This window comes from Oncorhynchus kisutch, linkage group LG25 (genome assembly GCF_002021735.2).
Source record: "Oncorhynchus kisutch isolate 150728-3 linkage group LG25, Okis_V2, whole genome shotgun sequence".
Taxonomy (NCBI): Eukaryota; Metazoa; Chordata; class Actinopteri; order Salmoniformes; family Salmonidae; genus Oncorhynchus; species Oncorhynchus kisutch.
This window is the reverse complement of record NC_034198.2, coordinates 26089022-26116966: the sequence shown is the minus strand read 5'-3', so window position 1 is coordinate 26116966 and position 27945 is coordinate 26089022. Positions and strand designations below refer to the sequence as shown.

Genomic DNA, 27945 nt, shown 5'->3' with positions numbered 1-27945 from the left:
GGGAGGCCCTATATTTGTTTAACACTTTTTTGGTTACTACATGATTCCATATGTGTTATTTCATAGTTTTGATGTCTTCACTATTATTCTACAATGTAGAAAATAGTAAAAAATAAAGTAAAACCCTGTAATGAGTAGGTGTGTCCAAACTTTTGACTGGACCGATATATATATATATATATATATATATATATATATATATATATATATATATGTGTGTAGCCGAGGTTATTTTTGCAAAAAGTCTAGTAAATGTGAAGACCCTCTTAAAAGCAGCAATTCTTAGTTGAAACAATAACAACTCCAACTCCCCGCCCGTTTCAGTAAAAGGCTAAAAGATGGGGCTGGCGAAATGTAACCACTAAAATTAATATAGCTATGGATGCAAGGACTGACCATCCATGATATCAAAACCATAGTTTTATCCATGTTTTGAGGCTATATAGTGTTTGTTTACATTCATACTGTACAAAAATATAAATGCAACCATTTCAAAGATATTACTGAGTTACGGTTCATAAAAGGAAATCAGTCAATTTAAATAAATAAATTAGGCCCTAATCTATGGATTTCACAAGACTGGGCTGTGGTGCAGCCATGGGAGGGCATAGGCCCACCCACTTGGCAGCCAGGCCCACCAACTGAGGAGCCAGGCCCAACCAATCAGAATGTGTATTTCCCACAAAAGGGCTTCATTACAGACAGAAATACTTCTCAGCACCCCCCCTCAGATGATTCCACAGGTGAAGAAGCCTGATGTGGCGGTCCTGGGGTGGCGTGGTTACACATGGTCTGCAGTTGTGAGCCCGGTTGGACATACTGCCAAATTCTCTAAAACTATGTTGGAGGCAGCTTATGGTAGAGAAATGAACATAACATTTTCTAGCAAGAGCTCCGGTGGACATTCCTGCAGTCAGCATGCCAATTGCACGCTCCCTCAAAACTTGGGACATCTGTGGCATTGTGTTGTGTGACAAAATAGCATATTTTAAAGTAGCTTTTTATTGTCCCCCAGCACAAGGTGCACCTGTGTAATGACCAGTAGTGAAAAAATTCCCAATTGACATACCTGAGTAAAATTCTAGAAACGGACTTAAGTAAAAGTGGAAGTCATCCAGTAAAATACTACTTGAGTAAGTCAAAGTATTTGATTTTAAATATACTTAAGTATCAAAAAGTAAAAGTATAAAAATCTTCACATTAAGCAAACCAAGACAGCACAATTTATTTTTCATTTACTGATAGCTAGGGCACACTCCAACACTCAGATGTAATTTACATACGAAGCATGTGTGTTTAGTGAGTCCGTCAGATCAGAGGCAGTAGAGGGATGTTCTCTTGATAAGTGCGTGAATTGCAATTCAAATTGTTATGAGTACTTTTTGTGTCAGGGAAAATGTATTTTACTTAAGTACTTACACCACTGGTAATGATCATGTTGTTTAATCTGATTCTTAATAATCCATCCACCTGACAGGGTTGGCATATCTAAATAAGGTTTTTGTGCATATGGAACATTTCTGGGATTTCTTTTAAATTTCAGCTCACTAACACTTGACATGTTGCGTTTATATTTTTGTTCAGTGTACTTTGCTTACAAACATTGGATTAAAACAAGGTTATATGTTGGGTTCTGATGGGGTATGACAGCTGAACTAAGCTCATGAGACATTTATAAGTTATATTCTTCTAGAATCAAATGGGTACATATCATTAACTTAGAACTCCAAAAATGTACATTACCATTCAAAAGTTTGGGGTCACTTAGAAATGTCCTTGTTTTTTAAATAAAAGCACATTTTCTCTCCATTAAAATAACAAAATTGATCAGAAATACAGTGTAGACATTGTTAATGTTATAAATGACTATTGTAGCTGGAAATGGCTGCTTTTTAATGGAATATCTACATAGGCGTACAGAGGCCCATTATCAGCAACCAAACCAATGGCATATTGTGTTAGCTAATCCAAGTTTATCATTTTAAAAGGCTTAATTGATCATTAGAAAATAATTTTGCAATTATGTTAGCACAGCTGAAAACTGTTGTGCTGATTAAAGCAGCGATACAACTGGCCTTCTTTAGACTAGCTGAGTATCTGGAGCATCAGCATTTGTGGGCCCAATAATAGGCTCAAAATGGCCAGAAACAAAGATCTTTCTTCTGAAACTCGTCAATCTATTCTTGTTCTGAGAAATGAAGGCTATTCCATGCGAGAAATTTCCATGAAACTGAAGATCTCGTACAACGCGGTGTACTACTCCCTTCACAGAACAGCACAAACTGTCTCTAACCAGAATAGAAAGAAGAGTGGGAGTTCCCGGTGCACAACTGAGCAAGTGGACAAGTACATTAGAGTGTCTAGTGTGAGAAACAGATCCCGCACAAGTCCTCAACTGGCAGCCTCATTAAATAGTACCTGCAAAACACCAGCCTCAACGTCAATAGTGAAGTGGCGACTCCGGGATGCTGGCCTTCTAGACAGAGTTGCAAAGAAAACTGGACAATAAAAAGTGGACAATAAAAAGAAAAGATTCAGATGGGCAAAAGAACACCGACACTGGACAGAGGAAAAAAGTGTTATGGACAGACAAATCTAAGTTTGAGGTGTTCAGATCACAAAGAAGAACATTCGTGAGATGCAGAAAAATGTAAAGATGCTGGAGGAGTGGGAGATTTGTACAGGGTAAAAGGGATCTTGAAGAAGGAAGGCTATCACTCCATTTTGCAATGCCATGCCATACCCTGTGGACAGCACTTAATTGGAGCCAATTTCCTCCTACAACAGGACAATGACCCAAAGCACAGCTCCAAACTATGCAATAACTATTTAGGGAAGAAGCAGTCAGCTGGTATCCTGTCTATAATGGAGTGGCAAGCTCAGTCACCAGAACTCAACCCTATTGAGTTGTTGTGGGAGCAGCTTGACCATATGGTACGTAACAAGTGCCCATCAAGCCAATCCAACTCGTGGGAGGTGCTTCAGAAAGCATGGGGTGAAATCTCTTCAGATTACCTCAACAAATTGACAACTAGAATGCCAAAGGTCTGCAAGGCTGTAATTGCTGCAAAAGGAGGATTCTTTGACGAAAGCAAAGTTTGAAGAACACAATTATTATTTCAATGAAAAATCATTATTTATAACCTTGTCAACATCTTGACTATATTTCCTATTCATTTTGCAACTCATTTCATGTATGTTTTCATGGAAAACAAGGACATTTCTAAGTGACCCCTAACATTTGAACGGTAGTATATGTAGCAACTACAGATTTTCCCTTTGAGTAATAGCACGTAGTACAAAAGCACACCAACATCTCCAGTATACTCAACACTTCCTTTTTAGATGTGCTGTTCACTGCAGTGCACAAGGATGAGCCTATATGTATATTTTTCTCAAGGATTCAAAAGCGGAAGCCGGAAGGTAGTTCAAAGGTTAATTGCTGGAAGCGTCAAAAAGGCCATATAGGTTAACATTACCTACCTTAGGAGGTGTGGCTCTACAAAGACCATAAGATTACGACAGACAAGAGGTATCGTATCACTAACAACCAGGAACCGTGTGTCCTACACCTTATGATGGATTTCATTAGCAATTCTATGTTATATGAGGAGTCAGACATGGAGACTACGCAGTATGCACTCCTACACACCAGTCAAAGGAGCACACCCACATTCCCTGCCAAGGACACTCCCCCAAGATCCAGTGATCTTGAGTCCTTGGTTGTTTTTGGATTCCTAGGCTGTAAAATGTGACCTTGTGTATTCTTTCTGACTTTAGCTTGACCTAAATTGAAAAAAGGAAAGGAGGTAGGGAACTGTCACGAGGAAAAGAAAAGCAAAAAGATAATGGAATTTGAGTTAATCACACCATCCTTGTTCTCTCTGTCACTCAACTGAATTCTGATTCAAAGAAAGTTACATAGCCTACGTCAAATCACTATTCACTGTCACACACAACCTATATTCACACACATCTATAGAGTAGAACCCAGTAGAATCAAAGACAGATGTATTTGATTGGTCTGAATGTATTTGATTGGTCTGATGTATTTGATTGGTCTGAAAGGTATCATGTCTGCACAACATTTTGAGTAAACGAATAACAGGTAATAAGCTAATGCGGCGCTTTAACTGTGAGAGTTTTACCCCAGGCACCGGTCCTAGAGAATAATCAAATGTGTCACAGCCAGTGTTTATACACGGAGTGTAGAAAACATTAGGAACACCTGCTCTTTCCATGACAGACTGATCAGGTGAAGAGGTCAAAGCCATGATCCCTTATTGATGTCACCTGTTAAATCCACGTCAGTGTAAATTAAGGGGAGGAGACAGGTTAAAGGAGGATTTTAAGCCTTTAGACATTGATTGTGTATTTGTCATTCAGAGGGTGAATGGACAAGACAAAAGATTTAAGAGCCTTCAAACAGGGTATGGTATTAGGTGCCAGGCGTACCGGTTTGAGTATGTCAAGAAATGCAACACGGCTGGGTTTCTCACGTTCAACTTTCCCGTGTGTATCAAGAATGGTCCACTACATCCAGCCAACTTGACACAACTGTGGGAAGCATTGGAGTCAACATGGGCCAGCATCCCTGTGGAATGCTTGACACCTTGTAGAGACCATGCCCCAACGAATTGAGTCTGTTCCTAATGTTTTGTACATTCAGTGTATATTGCAAGTGCTCCAATGTGAAGAGAAGCACAGTATGAGGCAAGTGTGATTTCTAGCAACTTGAGCGAACACCTCCATTTCAGCTAATCTTGTTTTTGTCTAGCTAGCTTATGTGACACTGTTCGAGGGTTGGGTTTTGATTAGAGAATGACAATTGTCCATCATTCTAAGGCGATTCATATCGTATGCAATTGCAATGAAAAAGTACTTTTTCAAGCAATCAGGCAGGTTTATAGCCCGAATTGTGTTTACACGGTCGACATATCATTTCCAATATGTATTGACCATTCATCCTTTCAGCAGAGTGCCAGTTCCAAGTTCAAACATTCTACCCATATAAAACTGATTAGCCATATAAAAAGTGATAACTCTCTCTCATTGCAAATGGCAGTTACCAAACATTGGTGCAATTATTACAACCATGATGACTCGTGATTATTAACATGAATGACCAGACCGGCAGGGATAATGTCTTACCTGAGGCCTGACATTGAATTTTGAAAAGGCCTGAGGTGATCAGCATTGAATACTGCAAGAACATGTCATAGACAACTACAGCAGATCAGTAAATACCTTCCCTTCAGACTTTGCTCCTCAATTCTGACAAGGAATTTACAGTGAATGTCATATTCACAGAAATGTTTATTGTGCATAGAAAGTTTATTTCTCTCAAATGTTGTGCACAAATCTGTTTATATCCCTTTTAGTGAGCATTTCTCCTTTGCCAAGATAATCCATCCACCTGACAGGTGTGGCATATCAAGATACCTTCTGCTGGGGACAATAAAAAGCCACTTAAAATGTGCAGTTTTGTCACACAACACAATGCCACAGATGTCTCAAGTTGAGAGAACGTGCAATTGGCATGTGGACTGCAGGAATTTCCACCAGAGTTGTTGCCAGATAATTGAATGTTAATCTCTCTCACAACCACAGACCACGTGTAACCACACCAGAAGTGAAATTCTGTCTGTAATAAAGCTCTTTTTGGGGGAAAAGCTCATTCTGATTGGCTGGGGCTGGCTCCCCAGTAGGGGGATTTATAGATAGCTGTTTGGGATATAGATAACTACCAACAAAAAAAACAACACACAAAAAAAGTTTGACACAAACAACCACAAACTGTTTGGGGCATTTTGGGGTAAACCTATTGAAGGACACATTATATTTATTTTCTACAATAATCACATTTAGTCTCAATTAATCAAGCTAAGCTTACAAACAAATATGAAAGAGGTGGGGCCAGCTGCATTCCAAACTTCCAATCCCATGGTTTCATTCCCAGATTGATATCGAATAGGAACAATGGGACCGTTACAGTAGGTTCTTTGTGTGGTTAATGACAGAAAAATCTGTAAAGCTCACAATTATCACCATTAGACTTCAATAAAAAGACTAGAACTGCCTGGGAGCGAATGGACAATGGCTTCACTTGTTGCTGCTCAGTGGAGAGAGTTAGAGAGGTTGACTATTTGGGAGAACTAATTTGGGACATAGCTCTATATTTCAAATCAATTGAGAGACATTGAAATGTACAGTACCAACTTTTAAATGGGGCTACTGACAACTTTAGTCTGTTCTTAGACAAGCAAATTTCATTGACAGAGGGAACAGTAGTCCTTCTCAAAAGTGTTTGATTATCTTGTGAATTAATTGACTGTCAAACCAAACAAACAGAAAAATCTAAGCCACATACAGAAGAATGCCGATCTGCTAGGGGAAAAAAACATTCAGGATTTGTTGTCAATGTGGATCTCCTAACACATACACATACAGCCTAAAATTAGATTAGTGTTGATCTCTGGTATAGTCCAGGCAGCAGCTTTCATGTTTGGGTGGAGGTATAACTCACAGACAGTATCAAACAAAGTACTGCATGACAATAATAATTCAAACAGCTGCTTGACAAGGAAGAAAATGGTTTAGGGACACAAACAAAGTTAGTCCTCAGCTCTAACAATGCCTCCCTTCAGAGTCAAGGAGAATGACTTGGAGCCATAACGAAATGAAGGACACAGAAAATGCCACTTCTGTACAGTCCCAGTCATAAATGTGTATATAAGCCATATTCACACAGGACTAGTATTACTATAGAACGTCATGTCCGGACGGGATTAGTTTCACCAAACTGCCCCTGTAATTATATTTTTTCCAGCTATGACGGAAACCTGGAGGCTCTTCTAGACGTGAATATTTCAAATGTCTAGGGATAGCCTAATATTGGCCTGATGGTCTTCAGTTCGGAGAAACTGTAACCTATGCAGACATTTAATAACCTGACGGATTTGGCAATTTATCAATTAGCCTGAAGTTTTATTTGAAGCTGTGTGACTCGTACTGAACGGATGATGACATCATTGGAAAGGCATGTCATAACCAAAAACATCAATACCGTTTGTGCCTCAAATAGAACTTTGAGTAGCCAAATGACATACGATGGAACTACACGCCAAATCAAAAAGCATTCAAATGCTTCACATCCATCTGTGTGCTTTAAATTCAATCAGACATGCTGTTTGCTCACCAGATGTTTTTCCCATTGTCTTGCTTTATGTGCCACCGGCAACCAGAAAAATATTTGGTCAAGGGGAAATAGGGAGAGGTTTCTTCAGCTGAAGCCACCGGGGAGGGTTTATACAGTCACAGGGGAGGGTTTATGCACTTAAACATCATGGTATTTTAAGATCCCAAGCTATTTGACATTCAATATGTTTTTCAAATTTAGTGTAACCAACCAAACATGTAAAAAGCTGATATGTTTTATTATGAACAGTGAAAATGATGGGCTATGATTACTTATAGGAGAAAAAAGAACATGGAGAGAACAATGTTGTTACAGAGTATGCATACCTTGCAAGGTAAACTCAACCATAACACCTTGGTTTATGTTGCTGCACTAGAAGGTCCTTTAGGCCTTGAGGTGTTGAAATGTCAGGCATGCATTTACTTGTGAGTAATGTTATTGTTAAGTAAGCACTGTGGTTAGTATTCTACAGAAGATGCACCCCTGCTCCACCCTGTGCCGACAGCAGGGCAGGCCCGCCCTTCAGACAGGATTAGGCGGACGCCTAGAGCTGCAGATTGACGAGGGCGGCATTTTCCGAGCTAAACTGATCAAGACGCACCTCCAACACATAACACCTCACATAACTCAGCCTCAAAACAATGAAAACTTCTCTCACCCAGTGGCATTTGGGCTATTAAATTGAACGCCGATGCCTCCCCATGATAAGCAGTGCACTTTGCCAAAGGCAAGGGTGAAAAATATGTATCTTGTCCATGCACAGCACGCCTCTCCATGGTGCTGTTGGAGACGCAGTGCTGTGGTGCTTCACCAATACTCCATCAAATCATGTAGCCTATAGGGTAGATAGAGTATATAGCCTCTGTGGCCTTTTCTGTAGCCTGCAGGGCAACCAAATGTATAAAAATGTCATGAGAGACACTTTTTATATCATGTATGCTTACAATCAAATAGCCTAAATGGCGTCCTATCAAATAAAACATTTGCTTCAATGTGAATATGAACTATCATGTTAGCAAACACACCATATTCTAAAAACAGGACAGGTCAAATGGACAATAGCCTATGGAATGAAATTAGGCTACTCACTACTGCTGTCCGGGAGTTTCACAAAGTGGGCTAAATTGTCATGATAATTAGCGATTTCAAATTTGTAGGCCTGTTCTTCAATTTCTGATATGATCATGGCAAAGAAGAAAATACAAACTGCATTTTTCAAGATAACGCAACGCATGATAAACTTGGGTAGCTGACAGGCAGCACGTGAGTTTCACTTTTGGGTAAGCTAAGAATGTATCCTACCATTTCTACGTGCCAGTTATGATTTTCATACTCACATTTCATTTCTCAAAATCATTGTCACATGGTCACAAAAATGACAGAACCTTAGTGTATTATTAGTGGTGGTCAGAAATCAGACATCCTCAAATGTCTGATCCCCAAATGTACTTTCCTACATGTGCGCGCTGCAGGCCAGGTAGCCTACTTTATGCTGATCAGGCTCGCGCACTCCATCAACATTAACAGGATAGAGAAACAACCAGACACATGCTCATATGGACCGCTCCAAACAAGGCAATAAAAAGATTGACAAACCTCATAAATCATGGTATGAAATAAACCAAAACTTTTGAACTCTGCAAACAATGTTTCCATTCAGATAATGACTGTAATTAATCCATGCATTAAGAGATATTAATGTAACCAAATGACAGAGATTATATATAAATAGTACATTTACAGTTATATATATTTTTTATTTATTTATTATTATTTATTTATTTTTATATTTTTTATTTGACCTTTATTATTCAATGATGGCCAAACCTGGACGACGGTGGGACAATTGTGCGCCGCCCTATGGGACTCCCAATCATGGCCAGATGTGATACAGCCTACTACCGGTGATATATGTAATGAGGAATTGATACAAATAAACAAAGGGCAAACAATTCACACAATGAAACAATTAATGTGCATGAATTGGCACGAGACAGCTGAGCACATTCTGGAGAGCTGAGTGCATTCTGGAGAGCGATGAGCCTATATCTTCGCCACCAAAACCTCCCCTTCTTTTGTCTTAACATTTCAAATTATACTCAAGACACATCATCTTCACACATATTTTTGATGCTTTTCACTGACAGGCACAACTCAATAATCAGCTAAGTCTATTGCCATGAGTGCTGCCAAAACTGAGGACAACCCAACAATGCAAAGCCTACTCGCCTGTGATTTGAAACAATCCACAGCAAAACAATTGAGAAGTTAATGATCCTCTGAGGCATTTGGAAAATATTCAGACCCTGTCACGTTTTCCACATTTTGTTACGTTACAGCCTTATTTTAAAAAGGATTACATTAATTTGTGTTCCTCAATCTACACATAATACCCCATAATGACAAAACAAAAAACAGGTTTTTAATCATCTTTGCAAATGTATTAATAATAAAAAGCTGAAATATTACATTTACATAAGTATTCAGACCCTTTACTCAGTACTTTGTTGAAGCACCTTTGGCAGTGATTACAGCCGCAAGTCCCCCTGGATATGACGCTACAAGCTTGGCACACCTGTATTTGGGGAGTTTCACCTATTCTTCTCTGCACATCCTCTCAAGCTCCGTCAGGTTGGATGGGGAGCGTTGCGCAGCTATTTTCAGGTCTCTCCAGAGATGTTCTATTGGGTTCAGTTCCGGGCTCTGGCTGGGCCACCCAAGGACATTCAGAGACTTGTCCCGAAGCCACTCCTGGGTTGTCCTGTTGGAAGGTGAACCTTGGCCCAGGTCTGAGGTCTTGAGCGCTCTGGAGCAGGTTTTCATCCAAGGAGCTCTCTGTACTTTGTTCCGTTCATCTTTCCCTCGATTCTGACTAGTCTCCCAGTCCCTGCCGCTGAAAAACATCCCCACAACAGGTTTCCTCCAGACGTGAAACTTGGCATTCAGGCCAAAGAGTTCAATCTTGGTTTCATCAGACCAGAGAATCTTGTTTCTCAGGATCTGAGCGTCCTTTAGGTGCCTTTTGGCAAACTCCAAGCAGGCAGTCATGTGCCTTTTACTGAGGAGTGGCTTCCGTATGGCCACTCTACCATAAAGGCCTGATTGGTGGAGTACTGCAGAGATGGTTGTCCTTCTGGAAGATTCTCCCATTTCCACAGAGGAACTCTGGAGCTCCTTCAGAGTGACCATCAGGTTCTTGGTCACCTCCCTGACCAAGGCCCTTCTCCCCCAATTGCTCAGTTTGGTCGGGCGGCCAGCTCTAGGAAGAGTCTTGGTTGTTCCAAACTTCTTCCATTTAAGAAGGAGGGAGGCCACTGTGTTCTTTGGGACCTTCAATGCAGCAGACATTTTTTGGTGCCCTTCCCCAGATCTGTGCCTTGACACAATACTTTCTCAGAACTCTACGGACAATTCCGTTGACCTCATGGCTTGGTTTTTGCTCTGACATGCACTGTCAACTGTCACTGTCAATTGTGGGACCTTATATAGACAGATGTGTGCCTTTCCAAATCATGTCCAATCAATTGAATTTACCACAGGTGGACTCCAATCACCAAGGATGATCAATGGAAACAGGATGCACCTGAGCTCAATTTCGAAAGTCTCAAAACAAAGGGTCTGAATACTTATGTAAATAAGGTATCTGTTTATGTTTAATACATTTCGTTAAAAAAATCTAAAAACCTGTTTTTGCTTTGTCATTATGGGATATTGTGTGTAGATTGAGGAGGAAAAATATGTATTTAATCCATTTTAGAATAAGGCTGTAACGTAAAACAAATGAGGAAAAGGAAAAGGGGCCTGAATACTTTGCGAATCCACTGTATATAAATTTGGAAAATGTTTTCCGATTTACTTTAGGAACCGCCACCTACGGTAGCTGATATTTAGAGCTTGAATAACCAAAATGTTGTCTTAAATCTTTGTCAGGTATCAGGACTATAAAGCCATTCCAACTGCCTGTTTTATAAACAGAGGCGACCACATGGATAGGCATTAATTAAAGTGCATTGTCGGTTGACACTGCATAGCCTAGGCTACTATTCTGCTGAGGGATAAAAGGAGGGCCGCAATTTTTTTGCTTCGCCAAAGGTGGCATGCCGACTGAGACCATGCAAATTTCTAAACCACCCACATATTACTGTAACTTTGACATCAATACCGTAATGTCAATTTGCTCGAGCATGTGTGACCAACCGGGTATTGAACACATGTTGTCTGCAAGACTACTGTGTTATCCCACTGGTCTCAGTCAGTTGTGGAAAAAGTACCAAAATGTCATTCTTGATTAAAAGTAAAGATACCTTAATAGAAAATGACTCAAATACAAGTGAAAGTCACCCAGTAAAATACTACTTGAGTAAAAGTCTAAAAGTATATCTTTTTTTAAATATACTTAAGTATCAAAAGTAAATAGAATTGCAAAAATTTATTTAAGTATCAAAAGTAAAAGTATAAACCATTTCAAATTCCTTATATTAAGCAAACCAGATGGCACAATATTTGTTATTTTTTTATTGATGGATAGCCAGGGTCACAACACTCAGACATAATTTACAAACAAAGCATTTGTGTTTAGTGAGTCTGCCAGATCAGAGGCAGTAGGGATGACTTTTTGATAAGTGTGTGAATTTGACAATTTTTTTGTCAAAATGTAACAAGTACTTTAGGGTGCCAGGGAAAATGTATGGACTAAAAAAGTACATTATTTTCCTTAGGGATGTAGTGAAGTAAAAGCAGGCAAAGAAATAGTAAAGGACAGAAAACAACTTACTTTAAAGTATTTTTACTTAAGTACTTTACACCACTGGTCATTGTCGAGGTTTCGTTACTCATTGTGTGTATGATAATTCACCAAACCTACATGCCCCTGCTCTCTTTTGAAAAGACAACAGATGTGCTGATCAGTATCTCTCTCCCATTGAGTATGTAGCTCATAGTACTCAAAACCGGTCAAAAGGGAGAGTCAGAGCAGTTTGGTACTGGATTCTTTATTATGGAATAACCGTTCACTATTGCACAAATGATCTGTTTTGCATGTCTTCCAGTTTGCATTGCGATTTAGTTTGGGTATTGAAAACTGGTTTCGAAGATGAGTCATTGTTGACTCATTAGTTCCATGACTGATGAGCATAACGTAACCGTTAGTGGTACAAAGTATCCGATTCTTGTCAAAGTGAATGTTACCATCTCCTAATGCAAGACAATTATTCTAAAAGCTTTCTTTATGCCTTCAAAATCAGTTGCAATGATGTAGATGCTGATATGTACGATCACATTGGAGTAAAAGGAAAATAAGACCGATATTTTCAAGCAAACCAACTCAAACTTGTTGAATATGTGCATTTCAAAAGAGTAAAGTTAGAAAAGTAAGACGAGTTAAAATTGTCAGACATTATCGACTTCCTGAACAATAAGATATATCTGTATGCGCGTGAATGAGGAAAGCAGACTCACCACTCGCATTTTGAGACAAGGAGGAGACAGAAGTCTGGCCCATTCTGTCTTCAATGGACCGCCAAACCAACAATCACGCGGTCCCCGATGAACTTTCACAATAAAGTCATCGCCAAATCCTAAAGTTAATTTGACCTACTTCAGGCCAATTGTTGGGTTAAAACTATTGAAAAAAAACTTCGCTTGGTCTGAGAACCTCTGTTTAACCTCCCTCCGATTCAGCTCAAGAATGCCTGTCATTTCTTTATGCAGATTAGGATACTACCCGTCAGAGGTCGAGGGGAGGAATTCTCTACTACCAGAGAGGAAGAGGCGAAGCGAGAGGGTTTACTCCGCCCAAAATCTGTCCACGCGGTGAGGAATTTGTGTATGGAGGCCAATGAGAGTGTGGAATTTGGTTAAAAAATATACATATTGCAAATTTGCTACGTGAGATTTATTTGATCGAATATAACTTTCGTAATGCTTAGGTTGTTACAAGTGTACTGATATAAGTGGACGCACGTGTCATTCCAGCAACTTTGAACACATATTTGATATCAGAGTTGTGTCTGTTCTCTCATTGGCTATAATGTTCCCACCTGATCTGGCGTCCTCCTGCCTGTCTTCCGCCTTTGTGAACAACGACTCCCGTTGTTAGGGTGGAGACACGAGCATCTCGTCATTATAGCCACAATCTCTGGTATACCGCCCCAATAGCCTACAACCACCTCCGTGCCTATAACAGATGTAAATATTTGGATGTCATTTAATCAACACAGTATAGATATTTTTCAACCACACAGTGACACCATAATATAATTCCAGTGTTCAGATCTTCAAACTGATGGCAGTTGGTTCAACCCCGCAACACACACACACACACACACACACACACACACACACACACACACACACACACACACACACACACACACACACACACACACACACACACACACACACACACACACACACTCACAAACTACATACACTCACACACACAATACACACACATACGCATGCATATCAACACCATTCACACACTTTCACACTCTTCACATACACTGCTACTCTGTTTATTACCTATCCTCATTGCCTAGTGACTTTTACCCCTACCTACATGTACACATTACATCAATTACCTCAACTACCTCGTACCCCTGCACATTGACTCGGTACCGTTACTCCTTGTATATACTGTAGCCTTGTTATTGTTATTTTATTGTGTTAAGATTTCCTTTGTATGCTAATCTTTTCTTAGGTAAGTAAGCATTCCTCAGTAAAGTCTACACCTGTTGTATTTGTTGTATGTGACAATATAACTTTTATTTTTTTTAATCTTTCAAATCACTATAATCATAGTATTGTTTTTTAGTGTTTTTTTTAGTTAGCTAGTTTAAAATAAATATGAACTCAGCACAAATGTTAAAATAGGTATTTGAAAACGGAATAGAAAGTTTGTTTAATAATATATTTGGCCAATGGAAAGCTTAGATCTACAGAAATCATCTCAAATTGGCGGAAAATCGGGAAATTGTGGTGAAAAATTATGTTTTATTAAGACAGTACACATATTTTCCCAGTTTTTTTTCAGACGGTCCACCATTAGCTAGTTGAGGAGGAAAATGATGCCTTTTCAGCCTGAATGGAGGATGCTTTATGTACTAGCCGGTCCACAGGGGACAAGAGTGTATTACCGGGAATGAACATCAATCTTAGAGATCTAGCGGCCACTGTCGGCTGCCTATGCTACTACCTGCACAACTTTATTATATATATTATTTTGTCTTTTCTTTTTTCCCACAACTTTCTTAGAGTGTAACAGCCATCCAAACAGTTCCTCTTTAGCTGTAGGCTATGGTTTGCTGAGAAGGAGAAAAAAGCCCTGAGTGAGCTGTATTGCCAGTGGGTGGGGACCACTCAGGAAGGCTCTCCAATTCCTGCCAAGAGCTGACGGAAACCAGCCCTCTCCTGCCTCCAGACCTTCTCTGAGCATTGGCTCATAGGCAGCTACATGGTGAATTTATCACCATAATCTATTTCCACGTTCTCCCACCTCCCTCCTATTCCATAGTGTATCTCCTAATGTTACAGCACGATCATTTGGAATTGGCAAACCCAGCGCTGTACAATAAGCATATGCTGTTACTTTGGCCCTAAATGCTATGAGATCACCAGCCCTGAGCACACTCACACCATTTAAAAATACACCAAAGATGGCTGACTCTATTTCTTTTCGAGGCAAGAGGCTCAACCCGTGTGTTGGAGTGAACTCCAGCTTTCGACAGCCCGTGGGCAATGCGATTCTTATGTCATAGAGTGCTCTGCGGGGGCTCAGCTGACACCTTGGCTGCATGACGTGTGTTAGCAGGAGATAAAATACCTTCACATACCAAAACATGGGTATACTAAACAGTCCAGCATTGACACACACACTGACTACAACTTATACCTTAAGTAAGAGCATTGGCATTGTACAAATAGGGAAACTGTGAGTGTAGATAAAGTGAAATGTGCAAACTACTATATATAGAAGATCAATTAAAGGACCAGGTAGTGTTGACATGTAGGAAAATTTGAATCATGATTAATGGCCAGAATGTATATACATAATAGGGTCTATGGTGAGTTGATATACAGAGTAGCCTAATGAAAAGAGGCTGTACAAATTAATTGGCCTTTGCAGAGACTGTTTGGTTTAGGTGCAGGGCTGCCATCTACTGTTTAATAAACAATGTTCTGTATACAAGGATTTATTGAAACTATACCATAAATCAAAATCAGACCTAAGAAAAGTGTTACCAAAATGTTCCACAGTACATGGAGAAACATAACATTAGCCTTATAATATTGAACACAATCATGGCTCATATATTTCTACATCACTATAACACTGCTGATTCACTGTGGTCTGACGCTATGCAAATGTGGACAACCTGCCTTGGATGATACAGCATACAAATTATGTTTTGCATTGTAAAACACAGATTGAAGACAATTTACTGTTAAGAACCCATAGGGGGCGCTCAATTGGCCCAGCGTCGTCTGGGTTAGGGGAGGGTTTGGCAGTCATTGAAAAATAAGAATTTGTTCTTAACTGGCTTGCCTAGTTAAATAAAGGTTAAATAAATAAAATAAATATATATATGCTTATAATAATTACAGGTGTAGGATCTTCATTTGATCACTCTTGTTGCTGAGAATATTTCTACACCACAGGAAATTCAGATGAGCTTTGTGATTTACATACATTCTCTGAAAACTCGCACAAATACTAACACCCGGTTATATTAACAGTATTGCACTTTTCATGTAGCCTAATTTTGTCCAGCTAATAGCCAAACCACCGATCAAGTAACATTATGGACTAAACGTTCAAATCCTGTTGCTGCAGAATTATTTTGCTGTGACAATACTGGTCAAATTAAGATCCAACATTTGTACTAAAGCATTACTAGTCAGCTTTAAGTAAAGTGTTACCAAATATTGCTCTAGAGATGAAAGCCTGCAGTGGCATAGGAAGGAAATCCCTGAGGACTATAACCAATGTGCAGTCTAAGTGGATATGGAAGGGAATTGATTTTTGATTGGCCAAGAGTATATTCTTTACTTATCAACCTCTCCACAAGAACCCAAATACAGCCCCATGAATCTATCAGTGCTAATACACTTATTCCCCAGCTAGCCCTACAACTTATTCAGTTCCTGAATGTATTGATAGGTATGTTGGGACAGCCTACTTTTACAAATCACTGGGTAAATACTAAGTTAAAAATAGTACAACATTTATATTGTTTCAATACTGGACAAGTAATTATGTATGACCTAATTACTTTGCTATTCTAGTACAATTTCCGCTCAGCATTATCCTAATGATTAATTATGAAGAAGGCCCAGTAGTAGGAAGTGAAATAGCGTAATGGATACTGACTGTATGTCTTTGTATTGTTACAGTATACCTCACTCATTGACTAATGGCCAAGGATGAAAAAGGAACTGCACTGTAACAGGATGTCTGAGAAAATAGCTGGATGGGCACACAGCTCATCGACATGTGGAGGAAAAAGAGAAAGAGTCATACATTATTAAGCAGCAATTTCAGAAAAAAAATACACGGTAATTATTGTTTAAGTGGTGCTTTTTAGTTCTTCCTCCTTTAGATTATTTATTTATTAACCTCAAATGTGGAACCAAAGGGAATGTGTTCCAAAGTGTTGGTAAACAATCTTTTATATAACCTAGTTTCTATCTGTCTAAAATGACAGCAAAACCTTGATGAACATTTCTAACTGTGTCATAACAAATTTGATACATTCAGTGCTCTGAATCAACTTATGTCCCATTTTATATGACCTGTTCTGCATGAAGGATTGAGTGGAGCAGACAGGACCGTTTGCCCATACAGGTAATTGCTATTAGATCCAAAAAGCAAAGGCCTAGTTTCGCTATCAAGCACTGGGAAATAATTGGATGGTCGTTGAGTTTGTCAAGTTGCTTATAGTCTAATCACACAGAGCTAAGTGTCAGTGAGTGCATTCAGATTACAGGCGGCATTACAATACACATTGAAGTGAATTTATGTGATGGACCCAGCTAATATTGGCTGTTATAGAGGTTTTTAAGAAAGGAATTAAGTTATACCATTTCGGCATTCCATTCCATAGCTAGCAACAGTTAAAAGACAAAAATGAAAATGGCATAATGTGAGCTAGAGAGGTGCAAGCACATACTCATACTTCCAATGGTAGAGACGGGATGGTAACTATGTTTTGCATGTGCAATTTGCACCACAGTTTGATTCTGTAAACTGCAACCTCAACCTTTCATCACATACACAAATCATTAGTGGATTACATACAAATATTATATATACCTGTATGGTATATTAAGAAAAAAAATAACATTGACATATCAGAATGATCTACTTTATACACAGCATGATTAGATTTGATCTTCTCCACAAGCAAACTATTATTGAAACTGATACCAGTTACTTTGTTACTTTGTTTGGATGGCGTGAATCTATCATTACGGGACCACTTCACTTCCTACACCTAAATGTTGTAGATATACAAATCAATACATGGCATCCTGTCAGTAAGTAGATTATTTTCCCTGGTCTGGATGGCTCTTATTTTGAAATCTAGGCTGCTTAATAATAGCCCATTGCAGAGAGAATTGAGAGCATTATATTTCACAGTGCAGAGAAATTGGGGCTTAATGATCAAGTACAGGTTCACTATGAGAGAGAGGAGACAACAACAGACTCAGCCAGAGACAGAGGTCTACACACCCATTGCTCATTCACAAAAAAAGAAACAATGTAGGACTGTTTGTTTCTTGAAAAATCACCACCACTACCTGCAGCAAATGAGAAATCTGATCTTCCTCAATTAGAATCCAATTGTCTTTGTTCAGACGTTTCATGCAGCTAAGGTTATTGATGCTTAGTGTCATTGATTTTTACCATTATTACAGCTACTTTGGTCCCTTTCCAAGACTGAACCATTACACTGCCACAATGAGTCCTGTTGTTTGTACCAAGACTGGTCTGCTGCTTCAAGGGTATACGCTGTCGTACTGTACTAAAGTTCTTTCAATTAAAAGTTTGATTGAAAGTACAACATAAAACTAGACAAAATAATCAAACATTTGTCAGAATGCATTCAATCATTAACCAATGGGAATAGTACAACATTTCCCACCATGGAGTACATCTATTTTGGGGTATGGTTGAATAAACAGAATAAACAAACGTTCAGCATTAGTAATGCCACAGGGAAGTTGAGAAGTTAGTTTTCACTCTTTGTTGAGTTTTGTGAAATAAACAAAGGAGTAAGCAGATCCTATCAATCACTTTAAATGACTTTACAACCATCACATTACAAGCAAGGGTCTATTTGCCTGGCGGTGTTCCCTGAACAGCTGATCTGAATACACAGAGGGAAACTCATAAAGGTCCTTTTCAATAGGCTTGCAAAGTAGGGTACTTAGCAATCACAGCTGGCTCTAGGTGACCCTCTTCATGCACAGTCCAGGGGCAATTTTGTCAACAGAGAACATTAGAGAGCTCCTACTATCAACTACTGTACAGTACACACACACAGTAACTTTGACAACAAGCACAAAGACAAGAAACTCTCTCACACCCACAGACACACTCAAATAGACACAATAACATAGACACACACACAAAGACAGAGTAAAGGACACTCACGAGCATGTTCCATGACTGAAAGAGGAGAAAGCGATCACCCTTGTAAGCAGATCCTTTCTTTTCCTCGTCTCTCTCTCTCTCTCTCTCGTGCAGGAAGATGTCTCTCTCTCTCTCTCTCTCTTTCTCATGCAGGGAGATGGCTCTCTCTTTCTCTCTCTCTTTCTCTCTCTCGTGCAGGGAGATGTCTCTCTCTCTCTCTCTCTCTCTCTCTCTCTCTTGTGCAGGGAGCTAGCTCTCTGACATTCATCAGTGTTCCTCGCTGCCTGCCTCTCTGCAGTGGACCTGACCATGAAGCAGCCCAGGGAGCACAGGGGGATGACACAACAACCATTACCTCCATTAGTAGGGCCTGATTGAGCCAGTCTGGAACCTTCCTGTCCACTGGGGCTTTTAGCTGCAGCCTGAGGCCACGGGAAGAGAGAAATATAGAGGGAAGGAGAGAGAAAGGGGGAGGGTGGGAGGGAGCTCTGCAACCTTCATTAAAGCCAGACTAATTCCATCGCTGCTATTCACCTACATTTTTAGATGATCTCTGCACCCCAGACTCCATGTGTAAATACCCATCACAAATATCAGAGAAAAAATGGGAAAGTTATGTGAGCATGCTTGATGGTTGAAGTCGTTGAACAAGTGGGTTTGAGGGATCCAATCTCCACTGTGTGAAAAATCTTTTTTTTTAAGCACAGTGTTGAAATTGGACATTGTTCTAAAAGGAATGAGTCATACTTGACAAGATAACGACTGCAAGTACTGCCACTTATGTATTCCACTCACATCCTGTCTTGTCTCCCAGGAACCAACACCTGGTAATGTAATAGCTGAAGAACCATGTTTTTTTTATATATTTCATTTATTTTACCTTTATTTAACTTGGCAAGTCAGTTAAGAACAAATTCTTATTTTCAACGAGGGCCTAGGAACAGTGGGTTAACTGCCTTGTTCAGGGGCACAACTACAGATTTTTACCTTGTCAGCTCGGGGATTGGATTTTGCAACCTTTCGGTTACAAGTCTAACGCTCTAACCACCAGGCTACCTGACGCCCCAGGGAGCTCTGCAACCTTCATTAAAGCCAGACATTAAAGCCAGGGTTGACATGAGAAGAGGCCTCAAAGGCTTCAAAGAGTTTCCAAGTCCTTGGCCCTTTTTTGCCCCTGACCAGCTTGATGCCCTTTATTGCACCTGACCAGCTTGATGCCCTTTATTGCCCCTGACCAGCTTGATGCCCTTTTTTGCCCCTGACCAGCTTGATGCCCTTTATTGCCCCTGACCAGCTTGATGCCCTTTATTGCCCCTGACCAGCTTGATGCCCTTTTTTGCCCCTGACCAGCTTGATGCCCTTTATTGCCCCCGACCAGCTTGATGCCCTTTATTGCCCCTGACCAGCTTAATGCCCTTTATTGCCCCTGACCAGCTTGATGCCCTTTATTGCCCCTGACCAGCTTAATGCCCTTTATTGCCCCTGACCAGCTTGATGCCCTTTATTGCCCCTGACCAGCTTAATGCCCTTTATTGCCCCTGACCAGCTTGATGCCCTTTATTGCCCCTGACCAGCTTAATGCCCTTTATTGCCTCTGACCAGCTTAATGCCCTTTATTGCCCCTGGCCAGCTTGATGCCCTTTATTGCCCCTGACCAGCTTGATGCCCTTTATTGCCCCTGACCAGCTTAATGCCCTTTAAAGCCTCTGACCAGCTTGATGCCCTTTATTGCCCCTGACCAGCTTAATGCCCTTTATTGCCCCTGACCAGCTTAATGCCCTTTATTGCCCCTGACCAGCTTGATGCCCTTTATTGCCCCTGACCAGCTTGATGTCCTTTATTGCCCCTGACCAGCTTAATGCCCTTTATTGTCCCTGACCAGCTTGATGCCCTTTATTGTCCCTGACCAGCTTGATGCCCTTTATTGCCCCTGACCAGCTTGATGCCCTTTATTGCCCCTGACCAGCTTGATGCCCTTTATTGTCCCTGATCAGCTTGATGCCCTTTATTGCCCCTGACCAGCTTGATGCCCTTTATTGTCCCTGACCAGCTTGATGCCCTTTATTGCCCCTGACCAGCTTAATGCCCTTTATTGTCCCTGACCAGCTTGATGCCCTTTATTGTCCCTGACCAGCTTGATGCCCTTTATTGTCCCTGACCAGCTTGATGCCCCTTTATTGCCCCTGACCAGCTTGATGCTTAATTTAGGACATTGTGTAAATTATACACACTGAAAATAAACCCCAACACTCCCATCCCTAATGGTGTTACAACTGAACCGCATTACTGAAAAAGCTGCATCTTCTCAATTCTCAATGTCAAAGTCCATGTTAAATTTCCACCAGTGTTTCAACAAAAGGTAATTGGATGTACTGTATTTAATCATTATTGTGTGAACAGCATTATTACAAGTTACAACATGGTGACAATATCCTCCTTGCCCTGTTGGTCTTCCAGAAAAAAATGACCTAAAGTATGACATTAACTGAGCTGAGTTACTGTTTGACAATTGGGTCAGCTCATGTGGGAGGAAATTGTAAGGCAGTCCTGTATGTATTTTTGACAGTGACAGCAGAAACAACTTTGTATTCGAGGCTCTTTAAGCAATGATAAACAAAAGTGAGCCACTGACGTGGCACAGTCAGGTTGTTGTATAACTTTAATTCACACTGTACCTTTTAAAGGTTGAGTTTTACTGTCAGAACTTATAAACCATGGTCATGGAACAAAGTATGATATGTGGCAGCAGCATAGATGCAGATATTCAGAACTATTTTGTAACTTGACCCATGAGGATAAGTCATTACTATAACTGTAAAGACAGCAAAACTAAATAAACCTTTTATAAGCAATTAAAAAACATAAGGCTTTCTCCACCCCCCCCCCCCCCCCCCACCGGGTGTCTCCCATTTCCCCCCATTTTCCCCTGTGTACTTACTATATCTGCGTTTTCTGTTGATCTGCTGCTAGTTCGTCTTATCTTATCAAGTCTTACCAGCGTTCTCCCATTTTCAGCAGCATCTCTAGTTTCCGTTTTCTAGTCCTCCGGGTTCTGACCATTCTGCCTGCCCTGACCCTGAGTCTACCTGCCGTTGTATCCCTTATTGGCGCTGTCTTGGAATACCGACCTCTGCCTGCCCTAGACCTGCCATTTGCCTGCCCCCTGTTTTGTAATAAACATCTGAGATTCGAACTGTCTGCCTCCTGTGTCTGCATCTGTGTCTGCATCTGTGTCTTATCCTGAGTCATGTTAATAAGACCCAGCGTACAAATCTACCCTTTGTGTGTTTGATGATGACACCCACACACACTTTGTGGCCCTGTGACATGGCATCGCCGTCTCACAGGGCCACGATTTTGCATTCAAGAGAGCTCATAACACTTGGAAACTTGAGCAAGGAAGATGTTGGAGCCGTTTTCCCTGCCTCCCCCGCAGGTTAGTGGGGGTAAAGCCAGGAATAGATGTCTGTTCATGTCGGTGCCTGATGGACAGGCTCAAGAAGACTCATTTACTGTAACGCTATGCCAGCAGACTGAACACTTCACAATGGCAGGCCCTTCAAAACAGATTGAACTCAGATAAGTTGTCTAACAGTGACTCTCTGACACAACTGTAATCTACTTCACAAAGAGATATTGAAGTTGTGAGTTGGGTGAAAATACTTGTCCTACTTTATCCCAGAAGCTTCACTCTATGTTGGTCATAACTCAAGATGAGGATATGACTCGAAAACAGTGACAATAAAACAGGAATGTAGTGGGACAACTTGATCCGGACATAAATATCTACTCTCAAATTAGACCAGGATCAACCAGGTTCTCCAATCCATGAGGGGATACGATCAACAGCTGAGGGAAGATCATTTCAGGGGAGGAGACCTTTGGGATGGTGTTCTGCTGTGTTGAAATAGTCCCAGTCAGCTAGAGACAAATCATTGAGCACATCAGCCGAATCACTCTGAAATTATCTTAGTTAGAGGCAACCATCTGTGTACCCACAAAGCTGCCTGCATAGAGATACTGTATAGAGCTTATAATGTTATAATTCTAACTACTAACTGCTTAGATTACCCTCTTCCACTTTCAGTTCCTTTCTGGCACTTTCCAAGTCATCGCAGGTTAGGGACTGATTGCTTTAAGAGAAAGAAGCTCACTTCCCTTGCTTCACTCTGCGGTTTCAATCCAGCACCACCCGCAGTTACTACAGGTCCTAGTAAAGGATTGTACTTTCCTAGAAAATCATTTTTTCCCTAACTAATCCAGCTGTAACCATGTAGTAATTAACACACAAACATAGCATGTTTTGATGTTTATTGATACTATATTACCACACCAGTTAGGCCTGTTGAGAAACCAAGGAGCCTGTTACAGTACAAATTCTCACAGAATGTAGTCTGAGCATCTTTTACATGACATAATGTACATTGTTAATGACCTAGCTATGATTGAATGCAATGCTAGATATGTTGAAAACACAAGTACTACCACAATATAAAAAGCTGTATTGTGTTAAACATAGGCAGTAGCAAAGGGCACAGAAAGTCTGATGCGTAGTCATTTGGGGTTTAAAATTTAAACTAAATGTCTATTTTGGGAGTATTGTACAAAAAGGGCACAATGTGCACAGCGTGCTACACTGCCTGCCTTCCTGACTGCGTAATTACATGACTAATTACATGGCTAATTTAGTGTAAGGAGGAACAGTCTATTATTTCCAAGTAGACATGTATTGTGGTGATGTGTGGCCTTGTACTATTATGTGTATAAGAAGACCACAACAGTGTTAGATGAATCATTCTTATTGAATAAATTATGCAAATATATTTTTGTCATTTAGCAGACATTCTAATCCAGAGCGATTTACATGAGCAATTAGGGTTAAGTGCCTTACTCAAGGGTACATCAGCAGATTTTTCACCTAGTCAACTCTGGGATTCTAACCAGTGACCTTTCGGTTACTGGCCCAATGCTCTTAACCGCTAGGCTGCCTGCCGACATGTTGGCTTGATATCAGTGGAGGCTGCTAAGGGGAGGACGACTCATAATAATGTCTGGAAATGCGTGTAATGGCTGGAATGGAATGGTATCAAACACATGACGTGTTTGATAACATTCCATCCACTCCATTCTGGCCATTATAATGAGCCATCCTCCCCTCAGCAGCCTCCACTGTTTGAGATACATTTCAGATACAACAGACACAGGCAGTGAACTCAAACAGAAGGAGCTTTTCCCCCTCTTGTGGCTTTTTCAGACACTACCATATCTCCCAGAAAACATCCAGCATTTCCTGCCATTACTCTACAGTACAGGTATAGGATCAAAATGTTAGCCAGTCTGCTACAGCAGGAAAATAATCCTGCAGAAACAGGAAATATTCATTATTATGTGGATTATAATTAATGGACATTTTTGTAGAGGTTGCTATTGGGGGTGATATTGCCTTCTCCTGTTGATAAAAATAACTTCAAACAAAATTATGTAGATCATATTACCATATTGGCCAAAGCCTTGACATTGTGCGCACGTACTGTGAGAGAACATTATGACTACATCAATGGTCTTGTGAAACATATAAACATTGTCACACCTGTGTTTGTTAAATCAAGAAACAAAACAGATATGGTGTTCATACTGCTCTTCTGAACGTTATGGAATATCTCACAAACAAAGTATGTCTTCCCTAACCATCTCAAATGAAATCAAATTGTATTTGTCACATGCTTCTTAAGGTGTAGTCGACAACCTTGTAACCCATTTCAGTGTCGTTCATTAAACCCTATCTTTTTCATTTGACTAAAATAAATAATTACTTCAATTTCAGCAAGCAAAACTACACTGAACAAAAATATAAACACAACATATAAAGTGCTAGTCCCTGAGCTGAAATCAAAGAAATATTCCAGACGGATACAAATGTTATTTATCTCAAATTTTGTGCAGATTTTTTTTAACATCCCTATTAGTGAGCATTTCGTCCTTTGTCAACATAATCCATCCACCTGACAGGTGTGGCATATCAAGAAGCTGATTAAACAGCATGATCATTACACAGGTGCACCTTGAGCTGGGGAAAATAAAAGGCCACTCTAAAATGTGCAGTTTTGTCAATCAACACAATGCCACAGATGACTCTAGTTTTGAGGGAGCATGCAATTGGCATGCTGACTGCAGGAATGTCCAGAGAATTGAATGTTAATTTCTCTACCACAAGCCGCCTCCAATGTCATTTTAGAGAATTTGGCAGTACGTCCTGTCCTGCCTCACAACCGCAGACCACGTAGGGGTGGGGGGAGGGGTGGTGGTGGGGTTTTGGGTGCTGAGGAGTATTTCTGTCTGTAATAAAGTGCTTTTGTGGAGAAAACCTCTTTATGATGGGCTGGGCCTGGCTCCTCAGTGGGTCCGACCTGGCTCCCAAATGGGATGGCTATCATTGTGTTTACTTTATAGCTACCTACACAAATAGCTAGCTAGAAAAAAGTGTTAATAAGATAAAAATGAATTAAAAAGATTTAAAAGCAATAAATATAAAAGTTGTCCAGTAGGCATCTACCTCAACCACAAGGCTCTCCAGAGGGTGGTGTGGCCTGCACAACGCATCACCAGGGTCAAACTACCTGCCCTCCAGGACACGTACAGCACCCAATATCACAGGAAGGCCAAAAAGACAACAACCACCCAAGCTACTGCCTGTTCACCCCACTACCATCCAGAAGGCGAGGTCAGTACAGGTGCATCAAAGCTGGGACTGAGAGACTGAAAAATAGCTTCTATCTCAAGGCCATCAGACTGCCTACATACAGACTCAAATCAATGGCCACTTTAATAAATGGATAACTAGTCACTTTAAATAATGACACTTTCATAATGTTTACATATCTTACATTACTCATCTCATATGTATATACTGTAACTTATACCATCTATTGCATCTTGCCTATGCTAATCGGTCATCGCTCATCCATATATTTATATGTACATATTCTTATTCCATGCCTTTAGATTTGTGTGTACTAGGTAGTTGTTGTGGAATTGTTAGATTACTTGTTAGATATTACTGCACTGTCAGATCTAGAAGCACAACAATTTCGCTACACTCGCATTCACATCTGCTAAATATGTGTATGTGACCAATACAATTTGATTTGATTTGATCAATACACCCAGTCAGTACAAAGATACAGGCGTCCTTCCTAACTCAGTTGCCGAAGAGGAAGGAAACCGCTCAGGGATTTCACCATGAGGCCAATGGTGACTTTAAAACAGTTACAGAGTTTAATGTCTGTGATTGGAGAAAACTGAGGATGGATCAACAACATTGTAGTTTCTCCACAATAATAACCTTATTGACAGAGTGAAAAGAAGGAAGCCTGTACAGAATAAAAATATTCCAAAACACGCATCCTGTTTGCAATAACGCAATAAAGTAAAATTACAAAAAATGTGGCAAAGAAATTAACTTTATGTCCTGAATACAAAACGTTATGTTTGGGGCAAGTCCAACACAAAACATCACTAAGTACCACTCTTCATATCTTCAAGCATGGTGGTGCCTGCATCGCGTTAAGGGTATGCTTGTCATCAGCAATTTTGGGGGGGATAAAAGAAACAGAATAGAGCTTAGAACAGGCAAAATCCTAGAGGGAAACCTGGTTCAATCTGCTTTCCACCAGACACTAGGAGATGAATTCACCTTTCAGCAGGACAATAACCTAAAACACAAGGCCAAATCTACACTGGAGTTGCTTACCAAGAAGACAATGAATGTTCCTGAGTGGCCTTGTGTTTTAGATTATTGACCTTAATCTACTTGACAATCTATGGCAAAACCTGAAAATGGTGGTCTAGCAATGATCAGAACCAATTTGATAGAGCTTGAAGAATTTTGAAAAGAATAATTGGCAAATGTTGCACAATCCAGGTGTAGAAAGCTCTCAGAGACATACCCATAAAGCTGTAATTGCTAAAAGTGATTCTACAAAGAATTGACTCAGGTGTGTGAATACTTATATAAATGTATGTTCAGAGTAATAATATATAAATGAATGATAAAGACAAAATAACATAATCCACCATAAACGATTAACATAATCCACCATAACCCAACTCCATATTACAGTATTTTCATCAATACGGAACATCCCACTGGGCACGCACAGGTTGAATCAACGTTGTTTCCATGTCACTTCAATAAAATTAAATTGAACCAACGTGGAACAGGCGTTGGATTGAAGTGAAGTTACCAAAACAATTCAGTTGGTGGCAGTATTGTTTCAGCAAAAAGGGACTCTGCTTTTTGATAGTTATTATTTTAACTAACCATTTTGGGTCCACCGAGTATACAAACATTAAGAACTGCTCTTTCAATGACATAGACTGACCAGCTGAATCCCGGTGAAAGCTTTGATCCCTTATTGATGTCACTTGTTAAAACCACTTTAATCCGTGTAGATGAAGGGGAGGAGACAGGTTAAATAATTATTTTTAAGCCTTGCAACAATTGTGACATGGATTGTGTATGTGTACCATTCAGAGGGTGATTGGGCAAGATACAACATTTAAGTGCCTTGTGTATCAAGAATGGTCCACCACCCAAAGGACATCCAGCCAATTTGACACAACTGTGGGAAGCATTGGAGTCAACATGGGCCAGCATCCCTGTGGAAAGCTTTCGACACCTTTTAGAGTCCATGCCCTGATGAGTTGAGGCTGTTGTGAGGGCAAAAGTGTTCCTCATGTTTGTATGTAACACATTCTTTACAAGTAATGCATAGCATGTAGTGGTTGACATAAACTGACATTATCATTTATTATATCTATAAATAAAATGTGTGATATAAACCTTATTTAGGGCGCTGACAACAAAGTGTTATCATATTTTGTGATGTAAAAACCTCAGATGTTCAGTGGGTGCAGCCAAACTATAATGTTGACCTTTTCCTATAAAGGCTTGCTGCAATGCACTAAGAACACAAACATACACAAACAAATTGTATTTTTCTTACACACTTTGTGATTCCAACCCAAGAGATGGAAAACCTGTCTGACACAATTTCCTGGTTTCCTCTTGTGAAAGTCAGTTAATCCCGCAAACCACTGCTTGCGTCATGTT

At 40.1% G+C, this 27945-nt stretch overlaps 1 protein-coding gene across 4 annotated transcripts in view; it reads right to left on the bottom strand.

Moving 5' to 3' along the window:
* Positions 1 to 18968, bottom strand: part of phactr2 (phosphatase and actin regulator 2) — a 51997-nt gene extending 33029 nt beyond the window's left edge. Inside the window, exon 1 of one of the 4 annotated variants that reach the window (XM_020460644.2) lies at positions 18855 to 18968. In XM_020460644.2, the coding sequence (XP_020316233.1) occupies positions 18855 to 18867 (13 nt within the window). In that variant the 5' untranslated portion in view covers positions 18868 to 18968. Of the gene's footprint in view, positions 1 to 12655; positions 12945 to 18854 lie in introns of those variants that run through there. The other 3 variants (XM_020460646.2, XM_020460643.2, XM_020460645.2) reach the window with 3 other exon arrangements.
* Positions 18969 to 27945: the final 8977 nt, after the last annotated feature.